Genomic DNA, 20,466 nt, shown 5'->3' on the forward strand with positions numbered 1-20,466 from the left:
TGGGATTACATTTCCATTTTTATTGAAATACAAAAAGTGCAAACCGTGAAATATAAGATTGGTGCAGATTAGAAGGAAATAAACAATGTGACAATACCACTGTGAAAACCCCATCCCTGCACCTAATGAACGTCAACAGAAAAGAAGGCAGGGAACACCAGCAACAAAAGCAAAGCCAAAAATTTTGCACAGGGGCCCCTGTGCTTCAAAGAGGAGACAGGGACCAAACTGGCGCTCAGCTCTCTGTCAAATTTGCAGACATTGCCACAAGGCATCCAGACGGCTGCGGCCCCCTCTGCACTACCCAAAACCTCTGATGTCACAGCGCAGCTTGGGGCAGGGAGCAGGGAGTGACCAGGGGCAGTTAAGACAGCACCGGTCTTAGCAGAGGGGAATGGCCTAGGTGCTAAAAAGCAGAGGGGCGGAATGGAGCAAATTCTCCATCCCCGCAGGGAGAAATGGCTCATCGCTAACCTGAAAGACAAACCAGAGACCTTGGGCTGCTCTACGACAAGGAGAAAAATGACAAAGACGGGCACCCTAACCAGATCCTGTCCCCACCGACACGCAGAGGACAGAAGCAGCCCAGCCAGGCCCGCGCCCGGCCAGCAGTGCTCTCCGCCAGGAGGCTGACCAGCGGGCGAGGGGATTTCATCCCCTGGGCTTGGCAGACGCAGGCTCTCGCGGCCACCCACCCAGCGGAGGCTGCGGGCAGGCCCAGGCCAGTTCCTTGCTCAAGTCGCAGGAGGGATCTCTCCAAAGAAGGCATTCAGGAGGGCAGAGCGCAGAAGCAAAAGCAGCCCCGGTTACTGTGCCTACTCCAGGGCCCCTGGCAGCTCCAGCATGAGGAGCCTCAGAGGAAAGGGGATATTTACACTGGGTCCCTTCCAGGATTTTCAAGCACTTTCCCACCACGAGCAGTAGCAGCTCCCTGAACACCCTCCAAATCGGCTCCCTGCAGGCGCTGACCTGGAGCAGGCTTTTATCCCTGCCTGCAGGGGGTGCACCAGGCTCCTTTTTGCTAAAAAAGGAAACAGTATTTCAAAAATTCACAAACCCAAAAACAAAACAAGAAAAAACAGCCACCCAACAAACTCCAGAGAGAACACAGACACTTGCAGCGATCCCTGCTCTCCCCCTGGAGAGCAGCTAAGCTACACCAGCGCTGCTCCTGGCCACCGGGCACGGACTGGCACTTGCTGCCCCAGAGGGCTGGAACATGCCACCCTCCCCAGAGAGCCGCAGCTGCGCGTAGGATCACGGCCTTGTGCCCCAGCAGACAGGCACTTGCTGTTCCAAGTCGCTCGCCTTGAGCTCGTTTGTCCCTGGAGAAGTTAGCTGGGTTTGCCTTTCCTCTAGGGAGATGCAAGCAAGGCCAGAGTCAGCTGCAGACAGAGCCGGAGCACAAATCTCCCCTCTACTAAAGCCTAAACAGGGGAGGGAAGGAGCACCAGGTGCTGAGCACTGGGCTCTTTCAGCCTGCCCACTCCTCGCAGGGTGCCCAGGAAGCCTTGCCTCCTGAAGTAAATCCTGGGCCAAGTACACCTCTCTCCACACTGTCCATCAGAGCAGATGACTACTCCACAGCAAACCAGCCCTGCTCACTTACTCTAGCAGAGACCGAAGATGAACCACGAGCCGAGTATCTTCACAATGCTGTGAACTGTTCAGGCTGCAGCAACAGCTCCTATCTTGGCCAAACAGGGAAGATTCCTACTCTTGAAGGAGGGAGACTCAGCAACCTTGTAGCCTCCGCAGGGCAAAGCTCCCCCTACCTAGAAGGGACCAGGCCCAGCCCTGCCCTAGCACATCTCTGGCTCCGGCCTTAGCAATGCCCAGTTCCCACCCACGAGCCGCCGTGCCTCCTCCAAGCCAGCTGGGTGGACCTGCGCTGCCCTGCCACGCTTCCCGTGTTCGCACCCCGCCCCGCTCCAGAGCTTAGCAAAAACAGCCGCTTCCATCAGCCCCGCAGCAGAGGTCGCTTCTTTTCATTACAGCCGGGGCACCAACTTTTGTTCAGGCTAAAATGCTGTGAAAAGGCAAATCCTATTTAGCATCCAGTAGCGTGTAAAAAAATGAGTTCTGTTTGGTCCAAACCATTTGTCCCCGTGGCCAGATGCAACAGGGAGCAGGACAGGCCCAGGCATGCAGGGCACAAGATACAAAGGTAAATACACCAGAGAAATAAGGCGAGAAGCTCCCCACTTCAGAAGCTCCCTCAGGCCCAGGTTAAGGGGAGGGATCACTTTTAGCTCGGGTAACCAGCACGCTGCAACCCAAACCAACAGCAATGCACTGCTCGGGGAAGGCACCGGGCACATCCCGCCCTAAACCTGCCCCGCAGACCTCCCAGTTTTCTCCAGGCATGCCCAGGGCATACAGGATGTATCAGATGAGGCTTCCATGGTAGGATGCAAGGAAACTGAACCGAGGAGGAGAGGGCAGGGCCCTCAGCAGGGAATAGCTGTTCCCTCACAACTTTGGCACACGAGAGCTCAGCACCTGGGCAGAAACCTTTAAGCCAGGCCCAGTGCACTCCAGAGTGAGGGTTAGCCCCAGTCTCCAGACCTTCCCTCACGGCCATGCTCACTGTTGCATTGCGCTAGAGAAAGTTCTACTCAAACTGAAGAGGAAAAAGAACCACCAAGGCAGTCTGTGCCTGTCAGCACAGATACACACGCCTGAAGGAGTACAAGAGGCCTCGTGTTGCTGCCACAGGGAAAGGCAGCGATCTTCATAGTGTTCAGCAGTTCAGTGCCACCAGGGCACTTTCTCCTTGCAATTCAGCCTCCCGTCTGTGAAAGGACCCCAGCCAGGCCCCTGCACAGCCAGGTCTGGCATGAACCTTCCCAGCCAGGCTGGAAATGCTGCTGGAGGGACAGCACCTGAGCTGGGTAACTACAGGAGTAACCTCACCCCAGTAAAAGCTGTAGAGTATCTGGAATGGGTGACCCCAGAGGAATATGGGCTAAATTCAGCTTCCCTGTGTTGCAGTCTGGCAGGTCTACACAGCCCACGTGCTGGGAACCTGTCTTTCACTTGCTGGTCAAAGCCGTGGGTCTGGAGAGGTGTTTGCAAGTGCAGAACACGATGCTACATGAAGCACAAGGGCTGCCTGCTCCCTTCAGTGCTTCAGGTGCCTCTGGGAGACGGCAGGATGCATGTTCAGCGCTGAAAGATGGCACTCACAGCAAGAACACCTCTGCCACAAACCCAGCGAGTCTGCCCTAGCCCTGATAGCCCAGCTGAGGCAAGGGGAGCAAGCTGGGGCTGTTGGGAGATTAAACAAAAAAAGATCTTTGCTGAGGAAGGGACCAGGAGGGCAGAAAAAACGCACGTGAGGGAAGGAGGAAAGGAAGGCAGGTCATCTTATAGGGCAGCAGGCTGGTGATGAGCCCTGGAGGAGCTGCACAGACTGGCAGGTTAGGGAGGACTCCACCCAGCAGCCGGGAGACCAGCTCCTGTCCCCACCTGATGCAAGAGATCTGCTGCTTACTTACACTTTCTCCACCATCTCCACAGCCCTCATTCTGCTCATCACCCAGGGGAGCAATGGTCCCTTTGCACTGGAGACAGCTTGGTCACAGCTCCAAGACAAGGTGGGAAAGAAGGTGGGAAGGTGGGCACAGTGTGCTGGAGTGGGCCGGCCTGGATTCAGGCCTCCACATTCTCAAAGAGCTCCTTCTGGTGGTCCAGCAGGAACTTGGTAAAGGTATTGATGGGGTTGATGGCTTTTAGGGTGATGGCTACATCTTTGGCCCACAGCAGATTCGGGCCAAACACAACCGCCAGGTTGGTGTTTGTCATCTTGTTTCTGTCACTGTGAGCAGAGACCTACGTGGGAAGAAAAGAGACCATTGTGAATCCTACAGAACAACAGAGCAGCTGCCCTCTACCCTCCCCAAAGCCAGAGCTGGCAGACACTCCAGGTCAGTGGAAGGAGGATGGCAGGCAGAAGCTGAAGACCCACTGCCAGAAAGTGGCTGGGGGAAACACAGGACTTTTAGCATTCTGGAGGTGAGGAGCAACATCTTGCCACTTCCCCCATCCCACTATGGCTCAACAACCAGGCCATATGATAATAGGACCAGGAGCACTGCCAGTCAGTACCTCTGCAGTCCAGATCATTATTAACCAAAATGATCTTCCCTCTGGCTAGAAAAGCCTTGCAGTGGCTTCCATAGCAGCAAGTAGGGTGGATCTGTGACCCCTCTCCTAGTCCAATCTTCTAGTCGGTTATTTTTTCCCTCGTATCTCCACTCCGGGGAGCTTTCGGCCTCCCTGCTACAGATCACACTGGCTTAATGCCTGCCTGCACCTCTCAGTCGTGAGACCCCATGTAAGAGGAACATAAGGGAGAGAGAGGCCATCTCCTAGCTTAAGACTTATTTCTTCTCAAAGGGAAGGAGGGAGCAGGCAGGCAAAAAGCTGATGCAAGGCATAGGCAACTGAATCAGAAGACAACTTCCAAGTATCAGAGCAGCTCACCTGCACCAGGAAGGCTGTCAGTAAATGAAGCACTTGGTAGTTTTCTTCTGGCAGACTTTGGAGTGTTTTGCGAACAACATCCACGCGATTCTCCTCTTCCACACCTAAAACGCAGAAGAGATGGGACAAGCAGGTCCATAAGAAATTCTCACCTCTCCACGCAAAAGATGAATACCTCAGCACACATCCCAGTGAAAGCCCAGTTTGCAGCCATAGGGTATCCCATGCAGGACTGGCCCTTTCACAGATAGGGGTGGTTTGGAAGATTTGCCTTTGGCCAATGCAACATGCAGGGTATAGCACACTCTTGTTACAACTCACTCTGGAAGCTGACAACATGGCTGTAGAGGCCAAAAGTGAGGAGGGGCTCGGGTAGCTCCCTCAGGAAGGTCTTGAGAATCACAGCGGCGAGGTGGACATCTTCATACTGCTGGAAATCTACCGGCACACCTGAGAAAGTAAAGCAGAGATTCAGCGTTCACTGGCCAAAGCAGGATCTCCTCCAAAGAATGTGACACGATGGTCAGAGCCCAGAACTGGGGGAGCAGCATTTTAAAGAACGTAAGAGGATAATGAAGCACGACATCTTCTAACAGAGTGAAAAAATGTGTCCCAAAAGCATATGCAAAGCACTGCTGAATTCATCACTAACTCTTTAGAAAATAGCAAACCAAACAGATGACCAGGTTTCTTGCTTGTCATCTTCAGTCCCTCTGGCATAACTAGACAAACGTGGTATACCCTACCCTGAGAAACAAGGAAATATTCAGGAAGGAAAAGGGCAGTGTAGGAAACACGAGCGGGAAGAACTATGCTTTCCACACAGCAGAAATACTATACAGTGTCAGATGCTTCTTCCTTGCAACTCAGGTCTTCCCCCAATGGGGCCTCACCTAGAGTCCTATCAGAGAAAGTGAAGAGCCATGCTGGACTAGCTCCAACACCGTTCTAGCTAGACAGCAGGAGTCAGAGAGTGAGACGGGCTCTGCTGCGCTGGGACACTCACCCATGTTGTATTTTTGCTGGACCTCCCTGACAACCTGTGTATTGGCTGATCTCCGGAAAATCCCTTCTGTTGCAAGAGCTGTCAAGTGAGAGCAGATGGAGAAAAAAGATCAGGTATGTGGGAGTCTCTAGGAACGCTGCTCTTAACAATTATAAATCCATGCTGTATGGTGTTCTGACAGTTGCCAACACGTCCCTTTTTTATAGAACTGCAATTCTTCCTGCCTCCAGCAGCAGGCAAATGGTACAAGTAGCATTTGCTACTCTTATACAAGTGGGAGTATGAACAACCAAGAGAAAAAGTTCTTCCAAGGCATGAAAATGCACAGTCTCTTGAAGGCTTATCCCCCTGAGACAGGCCTTTACAACTTATTCTAGATTGCTGCTCTGCTGTTTCTCACCACACTCTGGATGGGAACTGAGTGGAGGAGAGGCCACCAAATGTGAAATTAAGAGGGGTTGCAGCTTCCCTTTAACACTTACCATGCTCCTGCAAATGAGCAATGGTCTCTCTGACCACCAGAGGAACAGGAGACTGATCAGGGCTCTTCTCCCTTAGACTGTGGGAAAAGACAAAAGGTTACAAATGACTCATTCTCCCTGCCCTGCTTGCAGCCCCTGAGACCTGAAGTTGCCCACACAAGCACTGCCTTTGATTGGCACTCAGGATCTTGCTATCCCAGTCCCCCAGTTCACCCATTATTCCTGCCTTCTCTCCTGTTCACCCATCGTGCTGTCATTCACTGGAGCAAGTCTGGGATCATTACCACACCACAGCAATATTTCTCTTCCACAAAAATCATAGCATGTAGGCACCAGGGCAATGGAGTTCCCAGAAAGCAAGGCTGCTAGTTACAAACCAGGTGAAGAGAGTTAAACTACCTTTTGTCTTTCCCTCTTGTGGGAAAAGGCAGAAAGAAGCTGACACAGACATATGTGGGATAAGCTTATCCACCCAGTTCCTGTAATGGAAGACACACCAACACAGGAGCTGTCAAGGAAGGCCTAGTGATGCTGAGGCATTCGTGCCACCCTCACTTGGACAGTCTGTACCACTTTATGCTATGGAGGTGTTCTCAGGCCACTACCAGGCTCAGGCACACAGCACCACAGGGATTACATTTGGAAATGTTGTGTTGAAGCTGGGGAATGCGTTCCCACATTGCTTCAGAGGATCTGTCTGGACACATAATACTGGCTCCTCCTCATTCCGCAGCCGCAAAATCACACTCAAGGTTAAAAATATCTCCAACACTTAGCCAGTATCACTATCCCTTGCCAGCATCTGTGTTTGCCTGTGTCATTGTGCAGGAATGGGTGGTGGAAATCAGTACAAGGGTAAGCAGAAGTGCTTTTAAAATAGTAATTATGATATGAAAAAAAAAAAAACAAAGATCTGCAGCCCTACTCAGTAAAAATAGCACTGCTGTAAAGACACCTCAATCCACCTCTCACATACATACTTCCTTTGCTTAGACAAAGTGTTTAGTGGCATAAAGCTGTCCTCATGGTCCTTATTTTGTTTCTCACTTGGTAAGCCCTTGCTGCAGAAACAGCCTCATACTAATTTAGGATGGAGGTTAGGATCTAGTCCCGGAACAAAGAGAGTTGAACTGAACTGAGTCAGTCAGGATCTGGACATGGACACAGAGTTCCTCAGAAGGATGATTATAGTTTTGTCGCAAGTCCAAACTGCAAGAAATTTTACAACCACTCCTGCAGCTGTTCAGTTATAAATACAGTAACCTCATATCCACCAGGTCAGAGCAAAAGCAACATAATGCAGAGATACTCACTGCTGGAGCGAGACTCCAAACTGCTGGTTTGGCAGTGGCGGGCGTGGGGGTGTCGGCTTCTGGGGCACTTGTGCAGGCTTCTGCAGTGATCTCAGATATTCATCATATCTGTGGAAAGACAGAAGAGTAAAAAGCCAGTCCACCTCCAGGAAAGAGCACAAACCCAACACTGCACATGACCCGCTGCTAACACACTAGTAACACCTCCAGCCTAGCATGGCTGCTTCCACCTATGCAAAAACAGGACAGACAGCCCTAGAGAAACACAAACAAATATTTGGTTGCCAGAAAAAAAAAAGAAAAAAAAAAAGCAGAAGGAAAGGAAGATATATATGGAATCAAGAGCTGTAGTAGCTGAAGATCACAGCACAAGTAAGAGGTCAGGGCAGCACTGTTTGTGACGACACAGTTGCAGATGTGTGAGAGGGACGGGTAATCAGTGTGGTTGGACCAAGATTGTGGTAACTTTGGGAAGCCTCAAAGAGGAGCTGAACTGTGCCAAGCGAGCAAAGCAGGTGCCCAGACAGAGCAGACATACACCACAAAGTCCAAGTCAGTGTTAATGTCAATAGCTTGCAGAAAGCCCCTGAGGGGTGGGTGGGCATGATGGGCGCTCCACCAGAGAAGCTTTTATAACTCAAGGACAGAACTGGGCACTGGGGCGCATACACAGGAAAGACAGTGGAGAGAAACAACAGTCTTTATGGCAATTTACCACCACTTCCTCAAAAAACACTGCATAGGTGGAATAATCCCTTCTTCCCTTTGCCATTCATCCAGTAAAATCCCCTCTCATAGAGCCCTAAACAAATGGGAGATAGGTAGCACTCTCACTTCAGCACTTGGCTCGGGATCCCCAGCTGTTCCAGCTTCACGTACTCCTCCAGCTCACTAAGGAAGTTCACGTAAAAGATTTTTCGTCCAAACTTAAAGCTGAAAAACAAGAGACAAGTAGTAAGTGAGGAATCAGGAAATCCAGTGTCAGAAGGGTGGACTTCTTACAGGCAAGCAGAGCAGGGGACTGAAAGAGACATTGATGGGGCAAAGGGGCCAGTATGGCTGAATGGCAGAGATGTTGCCCACGCAGCTCTACAACTCCACATATTTTATCAGGAGATGCCAATACTTCCCAGGTCATGTTACAAGCCCTTGCAGAGGTAGCCTCCCTAAAGCCCTGGCTTTCTCCTTCCTAAGTTCAGCAGTAGGCTGGAGACAACTCTTCAATTATTTTACACAGTAGAATAATAGAGTACAGAGTTAGGATTTCAGCATCAACATGATGAATTAAGTATACTTTGGATCAATACTCTCACTTCCTTTTTCATTATTAGCAGAGCCTGCACCACATTACTTCCAATTGCCTGGATAACCAAGGAGCAGCACAGATCTGCATATTCTGTAGGTAGTATTTCTTGCATCTGAATATTTCTGAGCTCAGAAACAGGAGGAGACAGCATAAGGCAAGAGACAGCAGGGCAGGCTCGGCAGCCTGGACACATCCTGTGTCCTCCCCCCAAGAATTGCCCCATCACTCCGAGGATGTGGGTGATCAGAGGCTTCCTACCTGATCAGAGGCTTGAAGAGAATCAGCAGGGTCTTGATGAACATGGTTGGGTGCACAATGTACAAGGCTTTGATGTTCTTCTTGTACCTGCCAAGAGAAGCTAAGTAAGGATGAACTGTGCTTTAAGCAGGGGAACCAACCTTTTCACAAGCTTAAGGCATCCCAGCTGTTCCATTCCTTTTGGATTCTGCCTCACCACTCCCCACCACTCATGGCCTCTGCTCTTCCACGTTCGGTAGCAGTGTCAGGCTGCCCAGCAGCCTAAGGGCACGCTCTACGTTATTCCAGGATTCACCCAGGAGCAGTGACCAGTCTCACCAAGAAGCAACAGTTATACAATGGTGCTAACACACTTGCACTACTTCCTGGTTTGGCTGCTTGCCTGTTGGCCTAAAGGACGTAACTTCAGGAAGAGATGGGCATCCCATGATTCAGCCCACATCAAACAAAAACCCACCTCCACAAGCAGTAGAAACAAGCAATAGTAAATTATGATCACCAGGCTAGGTGGGGGCAGGGGAAAGACCTGTATTAGGCTACAGAGCAGCATGCTACACCCTCGCCTGCTGCCCCCTACTCACTTGCGATCAAATTCCCTGTAGGCATCTCGCAGCCAGCTCAGGGATGGCTTGTTCTCACTTGTCAGGCCGTGGTGCAGATACACCAGTGTGTAATCACTCTCCACATACTGGTCCAGTGTGAATTTCAGGTACCTGAAAAGAGACAGCTGATGAACTCACTTCATGCTCTGCCACATGGAGGCTCTTCCTCCCTTCGGGCCTCTTTTTAGTGTGCCATAGCAGAGGATTTGTATACCCAACGATGAACATCAGCACTTTGCAAGGACATGTCAAGGTAAAGAAGACATTCCATATAGATTTAGCCTCAGGAATCTAGTACCTGGGAATCATGTCAGGGTTAAGAAGTTAACAGCAGCCTCCGAAGACACTACTCACCCCAGCAGTTTCACGTGATCAAGCTGATGACTTGGGGGCATCCGGCAGGCACTGAACAAAATGACTTTCCTTCCATATTTGTCATCACCTGCAGATGAAATGCCAGAGATTACAGGGAGTTCCAGGACTACGCTGTGGTCTTGGCAGCAAAGGGGTAATGGAGCATGGAAAACCACCATAACAAGGCAGAAATTGAGATTGCCAAAGCTGACAGTAAAGATAAACCTGATTTTCAGCAGAGTTGCCACAGGCCTAGTTTAGGAGCAGAAACGTGAACCCCAAGGGCCTGGCAAGTTGGCAATGTGAACGGAGAACAGAGTCCATGCTCCAGCCCTGAAAGAAGAGGAAGAATTGGAAGCCAGGATGAGTCAGAGCATGTAGGAATGGAGGCCTCCAGTACAGAGCAGAGTACTCAGAGCATTAGTCCTGCAACACTGCTCCCGAGGGCCTGCTCCTGTTGTATGTGTGCATAGGGAGGCACAGGAAAACTGCCCCTCACAGGCTCAATAACCACTCCTCCCCTTCTGCACACAGCCCCAGACCACTCATGGTCCGGTGCGTGTGGCTTTTGTTTCACCTAAAGCATCATCCTGCACACAGAACAAAGCGGTTTCATACCCTGAAAACCAAGAAATTCCCAGAAACAGGCAGTCCCAGCCACATCCCAGAGACGAGAAGCAAGCATCATCACAAGCCTCTTCTACACATGGACAAGGTTAGCCCCACCAGATTCTCCAAAGGGGCCTGCAGAACAAGCTGCTGTTCACTACTTCCTAGATTTTTCCATCTACAGCTGCATTTTCCCATTCTGAAACGGAAGGAGCTGCCAAGTGTGGCACAACCAAGTCAACTCTATGTCAAAACCCCAGCACAAAACAGTCCCCACCACGATGGAGCCAAATAACCCATAAAGCAACCTCATCATCTTAGGGGAGGATGCTCCCAGCCACCTCTTGAGGCTTCAGAGACACTGAGCCAAATTTTCCCCGAAGCATCTCTTCATACATAGAGTACTTCTGCCGGCAGAGATCTCCAGCGCCATGAACAAAACCCAAGCAGGTGGGCACGGACAAGCTTAGCCGACATGCTGGGGGAACTGACGGATTTAGATAAGTGAGAACCAGGTCACAAATCATTTGGATATGCAGAGTTTGAGGGAAATCTGGTTCTCTTCCAGATGGACACCCCCCCCCCCCAATTCATTTCTATAAGGATGACTTACTTTCTAGCACTAGTGGAGGTGAAATTGTTCCTTTAGTGCGAAGGGTTAAAGTTTTCTTGTCTTTCTGGCTATTCACCCTGCTATGAGAGCTATGTTTTCTTGTCAAATCAGAAGGAGCACAGAGCAGTGAAAGGGGCTACTGAGGCTATATTCAAGAACACCCTCCTCCCTCCCCTACAGCACAACCATCCCATTCAGACCACATCACAGAAAGCAGCAAAGATCTCTACTTATGCAGGATAGCCCTGTAGTACATCATCCCTCCTGAAAGATATCCTTTTCCCCATGCTGGATTTACAGTATTCAGAGCATGCAGCTGTTTCCTCCCCCTTGCATGGGCTCCAGTGCCCAAATACTGCTTGGTTAGACTTGCCGTGCAGCAACTGAGATCTTAAATTAAACCCCAGGAGAGCAAACCTGAGGCTTCCAGGAACAATGCCTGTTTGTAACAGATGACCACTTGCTGCAGCAAAAGGAAGCCAGAGAATTTACATACACAAGCCACAACATTAAGAAGCTGCTAAGCCCATCTTTTATCCCTACCCTGGCCAGAAGCAGATTCCCTCTGCTTTTTCACTTCTGTTTTTCCCTTGCAAGTCTCACTTTCAAGTCACTCAGCAGGCAGCACGAGACAGAACTTACTGATGCATACAAGCCAGAGCCTCTACAAAGGTTAGGGACACTGAGGCAGCACCAGGTACAGACCAGGAGAGGCTGGCAGAGGCCATCGCACTGACATACACATGCGCAGGTGGGGGCAGTTAGGGAGGACACATGACCCAGAAAGCAGGACTAGAAGAGAGTGATGCAAGGATCGTCTGGAACAACCAGATACAGGCACAGCCAGGCCACGAGACCAACATCACATTGCATATCCCACGGTAGCCCACTCTCTGCCTAGCCCAGAGTTTCTTGGTAGCTTGCTGTGAGCTTTAGGGCTGGGTCAAATGCATATGAGCTGTCTACAGAACAAAGATGCAGGGTAGAAAATTCTGGGCAAGAGGATATGGCAAACTGTGACTCTACCCAGTGGTCTTTAACCACTTGTATGGCACCATCTGGAAGACAAAGGATCCTGCCTGCACAGAGCAGCAGGAAGATGGCAGCACCTGAGAATCTGCTGAGTTTTGTAGTGATGAGAGAAAATGGCCACAAAGCCCACCGATCCGTGCAGTTCACAGCTCTGTGTTAAAGACAGAGTAGGTGCTGTCTTCAGTTAACAGGATGCAATTCAGATTGACGTGGATGGTCCGAGGGCATGAAGCAGATGATCAAGGCAGGCCTTGGTTGTGAAGAACTGCAGTACAGCTCCATCTTCATGTGATGCTGCGGGTGGCCGCACACCCAGCTCAGGCTCCTGGGCGCTGACTTCCAAGCTGGACAAATCACAAGTCAGGAACCAAATACCTTAAGCACCTTCCTCCAGAATGACATGAAAGCCTTCAGCAGGGCCTATGCAAAGTCTAGAACCTCATTTCTTACGCAGCCTTGCTGAAGAGGTCTGGAATTGCTGATAAAAGAAAAAACAGACAATCCACGATTCTGCCAAAGGGGAGGTGGCATGTTTCCCCTGGATTATTTACAGGGCCAAGCACACCAAAAGATTACCTACAGTCCCTTGGATCACTGGAAAAGGAGTGGCCTGTTTTGCCTTCCAAATATGAATGAATTTTTGCATGAGAACTACACGGGAACCAGCACGCCCATTACTGAGTTGTGAGTTTCACACCAGTTTCACCACACTAAGCTCAGCCTGTCAACACAAACATTCAAAACCACGGAATGCCAATCCTGCTTCCACCTGATATATATCAGATCAGTCTGGTTTCTCCAGGTACAAAATTCAGCTCCTGAGCATCAAAGATGAACAATCAGTTGGTTCCAGTTTATAAACAAGAACCTAAAGCCTATTCCATGCATTCTTGGTTGCCAGAGGAAACTGCCTCCAGGTGGCCTCTGTGCCTCCGACTGAGCGGTTCCTTATCATGTTTGATCTTTCCCAGATGCTCCATCCCTTGTACTGTTCGTCCTCTTGTTTGCAATATTCATCTTATGTATCTACATTTTCACCCCTTGCTTGCAATTGCAAGTACCTGAAGTTTCCACTCAACACAACTGTAGACCATGAAGTAGCTGCTCGGATTCTCAGGCTGTCTGCTACCTCTCCCAGACAAGAAATGCTCAGCAATAGTTAACAACAAACCAACAAAGAAGCAATTATATATGTTAGCACTCACAGAGCACCCCAACAAAGTGCATACCTTTGTGAGCATTTTCATGCATAAAACATGCTTTCAGTGTACTCCAGAATTCAATGACCCCCCTATGGGATGGAATTCAGAATTATTATTTTCTAAACAACAAAGAGCAGGACAGCAGCCAACACGCAGAGCCTACCAGTCAAGACTGCTGCTCATCTAAATAGATATTGACTTGTAGCACTGAGATGCGCTGATTCTCCTGAACGTTGCTGTGGTGCTTTTAAGGCCCAAATTCATTTTCAACTCCCATCTGAAGAGCAGTGTTTCCAATGCACTCCTGAGACATGGGGTGAGAACACCATTCCTGCGGTTCCAAACCATCAGTGTAGGACCATGCTCCTAGAACAGCTGAAGTTTAATCACCAAGGCTAATGTTTTCAACCTGCAGCAAAGCAAACGTGCCAGAGCAGAAATTCCTATCAAGGCAGCAGTACTGTCCTGAGACAGGACTCCGCACTAAACAAATCTGTACAACCAACATGGAAAATACACGCTTGACTTGCAAATCCTGCTATGTATCTCTAGGTGTTTCTCCTGAAAAATATCGGTCAGCTTTTCTGACACGATTTGATGCTACCAGTAAAACTGCAGTTCAAGGACCCTGTTCATTCACCAAATACCCTCAGCTGAGGATCCCACTTCGATGAAAGATGCAAGTGAGAAGATCGATCCTGGTACTTTGATACCGAGAGAATGCAGACAGATAAAACTTGCCACCAAACACTTCCCACCCCTGGAAGTGTTCAAGGCCAGGCTGGATGGAGCTTTGAGCAACCTGTTCTAGTGGAAGGTGTCCCTGCCCACAGCACAGGGGTTGGGACCTGATGGTCTTTAAGGTCCCTTCCAACCCAAACCACTCTGTGGTTCTGTGAAAAGCTAGTGTCGTCAGTAAAGCAACAAAGCTGACAGTTCAGGGAGAAGGAGGGGACATCGCTACAGAAATCTAGAACACTACACAAGTTTCACAAAGCTTAGGATGCTTATCAGAGCCACCATCAGTAAAAAAAAAAGAACTCCTCTAATGCAATTTCAGGTTCGTGCCAAACTTATGACACAGTGCAGTGTTTAAGTATCCACAGCAGATTTTAGATGCCCAAGGAATTCCAACATGGATGTAGCCTCTCAAGAAAAGAAAGTAAGGAGGTCGAGGTAGCAGCATTTTAATACATGACATCTTATACCTAGATATTCCCAATATCCAAACACTGCCAGAATTATAAAGCCTTATCAAGTGACTAAAGCCCTAACTGATAAAAAAAAAAACAAATAAAAACAAAAAACAAAACCCCACAACCTAAAGGATCAGATTAAAGAATGTAAAACGAAGGATGTCTCCCACAGCAAATGGTGGACAAGAACCCGTGTGATGAGGATCAGCATTTCCATGGACTGTGTGAAGATCTTGGCCTGCTGTTCAGAAACAGCAGTAAGAATTTCGTACAAGAGTTTGATCTACACCGAGAAGTATGAAAGCACTGGCAGCCAAATCCTTAAGGCTTGGGGCTGAAGGCCAGACTATTAACAAATGCTCAGCAAGCACAGAGCAGTCTAGCACAGCTTCGGGCTGGAATAAGGAACAGGTTACCAAAACACAACATCTCTGCAGCCAAACGGGGAAGAACTTGCTAACAGTAGCTTTCAGTTGGAGAATCCAATTTCAGTGCCAGCTGCACAGTAAGTGCATGCAGCAGCAGATCGTCTGAAGGAATGGGAAGCAATCCTAGGATGAACTTCTAAAGCACACATGACAACGAGGTACCTCTGTGTTCGAACTGAACTGCTCCAAGCAGGCCACCACCAGAAGAGGAACAGGATTTACACTGAGACCCGAGAGCCCCAAAGTGCCCCAAGTAAAGCCCGCAGGCCAAATTTGGCTCAGGTGATTCTGCTGTGCCTGAGGCAGAGGTGCAGTCCTCAGACGACAATTTTGTACAGCCTTTGGACTCCTGAAAAATTGCCAGCACAGCCCAAGGCTGAGCAAAGTTTGGGCTCCCCTGAGATAACCCAGCTACAGGCCACGGTCATGCTGAAGGAATACCATGATCTACAGCATCACAAAACATCTACCTACCTGGTTGGGCCCCACCAAGTGCGCCCTGGTCTGGAGGAACAGAAACAAAGTTATAGCAAGCCAAGTTTTGCACTCTTTTCCAGAAAGTAACCTTGAGTATAAAGTCTCAGAGTCGAGCCAGATTGCCGCTGGGATGCATTTAGTTGCTGTCTTGCAGCAGTTAAGCTCCTTCTACTTCATCTTTCCCCCATGCTCCTCTCCAAAGCAACCATAACTAACAGAGGTGGTAACTGTACCCAGGATTCCTGATTCTTGAATTTGCAACAAATTCTGTATAATCCTAGTCCAATTTCTGGCACTTGCAGTTAACGCTTCCCCCACCAACAAAATGGCGACCGCCATACTGCCACTTTTAAAAGGGTTAAATGCCACAAATCCTGAAAGTCAAGGTCCTTTGAACAACCTCCGAAGTGTACATAGGATGACATCACTCTGTATGAATGACACGTTCAACAGACTGTTTTGGAAGAAGCCAAATTTCACTAACAAGAACGTGAGGACAATTTATATCTTCAACACAAGTTATGAAAAAATCTTATTAGACTCTGAATAAAAAAATAAACTGGCAATTTGGGGTGGAAAAGGTTTCTCTGTTCAGGGAGGAGGTTATGAAGGCATTTATTGCCATCCTCAGCCCCTTTCTATCTCTCCCACAGCCATATATACTCTCCAGACCCAAATGGGCCTGTTGACATAGGAGGCTCGGTAGAACAAGGCTCTAAAAAGAAACTCTCTGTTCCCTTGATCTCCCTTAGGAACCGTAGAAACTCAGACTCCTTAGAAACTCTCCATTCCCTTGATCTCACATCTCAAAACACGGTGCAGAAGCTGGGCTGCCTTTGGATGGGCCCAATTCCACAGAAGGAACTCATCATTCTGTATTGCATAAATACTGTTAAAAAAAAAAAAAGAGCAAAAGCCAGAAACTACATTCAAATGCAGCAGAAATGCAGGCTTCCCGTGTTAATGGAGCCAATAATGATGCACCATACTGGAAAGGAAAAGGACCCTTATTATCAGAGGGGTGCAATGATGCAACCTACTTCCTATGCAAGCTTTGTCTGCAACTTCTGCCTTTGCCTGCTTAGTGCAACAGCAGCTACTGGTGCTTGCTCCAAGATCGATTTTATCTCCCCACATCAGTCACCACCACCAGCAAATCATCAGCATCAGTTACAACTTTGACACCTGCAGCCAGCTGTGATGCTTTTTAGGTAGGTTTGGTACCTGGCACAAAGAGTAAGATTCTCTGCCATCTGGGAACGCTCAGGAAGGTACGCCTCCAGCTTGCCACCTTGCAAGTGACCTGCATTTCAGTAGCAGGTCTTAATACACACTGGCATCAAGCCTTCTCTGCAAGGGCAGCCCTACAGACTTCCATGTAATGGTGGGAGGCAGCAGATTTCCCACAAGACTAGCAGAAACGCGCTCTGAGCTTCAGCAAGGCATTGAAGTCACTGGGCAGGGACTACGTAGCAGCACCTTTGCCGTAACAGACTTAGCAGCAGGACACAGCATCTCTTAAACTTATCAGAAGTTTGGGACGGTTCATCAACAGCCTTCAGCCAGAAGCCTGTGTTTCCTCCAAGCATTACATGATGTAAGGAAGAAAAAACACATCCTTTGCAGAAGTGGTTTGTGCAGTGAAACTGAGCTACATCTGCTCCAACTTTTAGCCACGTGTAAAGACAAATTTATTTGCTACAGCACTCACAAAAAGAAGAACTCAGAGTCAAGAAGAGCACAACCACACAGAGACCTCTCCACAACCTCCGTAAGATGCTCCAGAAACAAACATCTGAGGGCAGGTCTGAAAGGACAGGCAAAGAGCATCATCTCTTTCCTTCCAAAAAGCATTAAATTCCCGAACCAAAACAAGCTTTCCTAAAACTAAAATATTCTGGTTCATAACGGTGCCACCATATCCCCTTGGAACTGTGGCGTGGGTGCCTTTAGCCCAGGCTCCCTGTGAGGCACCCCCCTAGGAACAGCAATGACATGCCAGCTCCGTCCAGTGGACAAAAAGCAGGTCGTGATCACGCACGGCCTCTTCCAGGAAGGTCCCAGCCCCCAGGAGAGATAGGAGCACAGGGCACGAAGCGGAGCTTCCATGAAACTGCTGCGCTATTTTGAAGTAGGGAAAATGAAAACAGAAACATTTTTTTATGGCAAACTCTGCAAAATGTTTTTTGAATAATTTCCTTCCTCTTAAGCCAGATAGCTGTGATACTGAAATCTGGCATGACTTGATTTGAGTCACAAATTCAAGTCAGCAAGAAAACGAGCATGCTAACTTTCTGTTATCAGAACTGGGGTTTTGTTTGTTTTGGTGGTTGTTTTTTTCTTTCCTTTTTTAAAAATGTTTTTAAAATAAACTACTGTCTAATAACTCCGTGCACCAGCCCACTAGAAGCAATTACTGCTCTGACCACACAGGATAACCCTGGGATTTCAGCCCGAGGACGGTAACCAGCCTTCTGCTTTTGTCCCAAAATAGCATCAGCACCCCAGAACGTATTTCAGGGAAAGCACAAACAGAATTAGCCATATGCTTTCTGCTCTGAAGTGAAGAGCAGGGAAGAACACAGAAGTGAAAGCTCATAAAACAGCAGAATGGATGAAACTACCCTTGATCTGCTGCCACCTGCTAATATTTACAGGAGAGCTGGGGTGGAGCCGTTTTGTTTCAGACTCAGCGTGGCAAACGTTCACTGCACCTAAAAGTGCTGACAAGCACAGCTCGTCAGTAGAGCCAGAACCAAACAGTTCCACTTTAATCCCCCAGTGAGATTTTGACTCCCCAGGCTACTTCTAAAAGGATTTTTCCAGATTTCCCCAGATTGTTTGCCTCCAGTGACAGCCCAGAGAACATTACCCTGTCCGATTCTCTGAACAGTTAATGTTATTAATTATTGACCAAGAAAACTGAACAAACTGCTTCAGCTCCAGCCCCCACGTTCATAAATCCTATTTCCAGGAGATGAGACAGCAGTGAGCCTCAAAACGAAAGTGCCAGCAAACCCACTATGTGGAGTTGAGCTTCTTTACCCAGAAAAGGCATTTCATGACATTTTGTGGTGGGGACTATCAGACATTTTCAGATAAACAGGCTAGTGGTGGAAAGTGGCTCATGGCAGCCAACAACAGATGGCTCTGTGAGATGCTTCTGCACTACGCAGACACACAAACAGGACCAGGAAACTCACTAGAAACACAAATTCAAACCATGATGGGGAAGAGAGGTCCTTCAGAAGGCAGGCACACCTCCCAGGCAGCCATCTTACCACCCTGAAATGCTTCCAGGAAGTTAGGTAATTCTTCATGTGCTATCCTAGACGTCTGTGTCAAATGGCTGCTTTCCAGCACCACTGAGACGCATCATCTCCTTCGCAGCGATACTCAGCAAGCTTGTAAAACAGCCGCCGTGTTACCTTGGAACAGGAATCCCGCAGAAAGGCTGGTGCCTACATCAAGGCAGAGCACAAAGTGTGTGCTGGGTTTGGGTTGACATTCCAGTCTTATCAATGTCTGCGATCTAAACACTCTGCTAAGCACTTGGGCTTTGTCTGGAGTGAACAACAGCACAATTTAACTCACCAGCTCCCAGAGTTCAGGAACGCCGGGTACCTCTGCCATTTGCATTACAAACGCTCTAGGTACTATCACTGAAACGGCAGGACTCCACACGTTTGTTCCCTTGCAGTTTCGGCAGCAGGGAGACCAGAGTGCAGACCCAAATTAACTCCAGCCCTGGAACTCCAGCCCCATGGAAAAGAAGGTTACTAACACATCCGCAAATCAAAGCGCTTGTAGAGAATGTGGAAGACACAATGGCTCAACTGCTAAACACTCTGCCTGTCGTCCTAAGCAGCCAAAGGCACAGAGGGAGACAGAGAAGTTTTTGAGTTTGCCATTATCATTTTGTTCCCTAAAAATGTAACATGAGAGGTTAGGAGAAAGGAACTTCATTCTAGATGACAGCCTAGGAAAGAATAATGTCAGGACAACTCTTGCCAAGGTTCTTGCCAGCGAATCTTTCCTCTCTAACCCAGCCCAGCTGCAGAACAACCCTTTATCAGGAGGACTCCAGCTTGCGCTTCCGCTTCTCTGCAAATTCTCACGCGGGGCAGGAATCAAGGTACAGAGAAATGGCAAGAGGAAGGGAAGGAGGTGGCTGCAGATGATTAAGGAGGAAGCGTGTCAAGTCCCAACAGGCTGAAGAGGCTTTTTTTCTTAAACAGGGAAGGCAGGACAAACTAGAATGACCATCCCTCAGACTTACCACAGCAACCTAAAAACTGTCTCCAAGAGTTTCTCATGGAGGTCCCAGCTGTAAATGCTGAGGGTTAGTGTAATTAAAATAATATTGACGAGACAACTACACAGAAGAAATCAGAATGCGACCCCGAATGATCAGGTCCTTCCTTGCAGTGGGTCCCAGGCCTCTCCCCCACATTTCAGGTTTCTAAAAATGCTGTATATGGACAGGATGGCAAACTGGCCATTTGGATACAACAGAGAGCTGCCACACTTAGTCAGTCAACTGAGGGAGCTCACAACTAGGTAATTTGTGTGATATTATCATATAGAATCCACATCTTGTGCTTAGGGCACAATCAAGGGTCACACCTAAAACAATTTGACAAAAGTGACCAAGTCCTGCTAATAATATAATCCAGACAGTAAGACCCAAGAAAGAATGCAAGTTTAACCAAGGTCAATGGAAAATTGCACGTATTGCAAGCATTCAAGAAGTTTGGTGCTCCTTCTCTTTATGATGCCAGCTGTCATTGCCACTCGGGCCTGGCACATAGCAATTGCCCCCACAACTCCGTTACAGAGACCCTTCCTCAGCCCAGCTGCTAAGATATCCAAGGAGAAAACGGAGAGAAAAGACTACCTGCTACTTCCACAATGTGGTGCCTGGCGATATCGTAGTAGGGATCATCCCACCGCAGGTGAGTGACGGGCTCAGGGGAGCCTTTGGAGTCCTCTGCACAAAACATACGGAACAAGCAATTAGAAGAAGGGATCTGGATTGGCTGTCCCACGTGCCCTTGAGCTGTTTTCCTTGACCTCCTTGGGCAACGGTTCATAGCACAG

At 48.7% G+C, this 20,466-nt stretch overlaps 1 protein-coding gene across 4 annotated transcripts in view; it reads right to left on the bottom strand.

Moving 5' to 3' along the window:
• Positions 1–20,466, bottom strand: part of ARHGAP1 (Rho GTPase activating protein 1) — a 25,691-nt gene continuing 5,225 nt past the window's right edge. For all 4 annotated transcript variants that reach the window (XM_083839495.1, XM_083839497.1, XM_083839496.1 and 1 more), the window contains exons 3-13: positions 20,264–20,356; positions 9,810–9,897; positions 9,435–9,566; positions 8,854–8,940; positions 8,124–8,222; positions 7,290–7,397; positions 5,977–6,053; positions 5,495–5,572; positions 4,810–4,938; positions 4,489–4,592; positions 1–3,834 (exon numbers count right to left, since the gene is read on the bottom strand). In XM_083839495.1, coding sequence (XP_083695621.1) covers positions 3,655–3,834; positions 4,489–4,592; positions 4,810–4,938; positions 5,495–5,572; positions 5,977–6,053; positions 7,290–7,397; positions 8,124–8,222; positions 8,854–8,940; positions 9,435–9,566; positions 9,810–9,897; positions 20,264–20,356 — 1,175 coding nt within the window. In that variant the 3' untranslated portion in view covers positions 1–3,654. The remainder of the gene's footprint in view (positions 3,835–4,488; positions 4,593–4,809; positions 4,939–5,494; positions 5,573–5,976; positions 6,054–7,289; positions 7,398–8,123; positions 8,223–8,853; positions 8,941–9,434; positions 9,567–9,809; positions 9,898–20,263; positions 20,357–20,466) is intronic.

Source organism: Anser anser (assembly GCF_964211835.1).
Source record: "Anser anser genome assembly, chromosome: 5".
Taxonomy (NCBI): Eukaryota; Metazoa; Chordata; class Aves; order Anseriformes; family Anatidae; genus Anser; species Anser anser.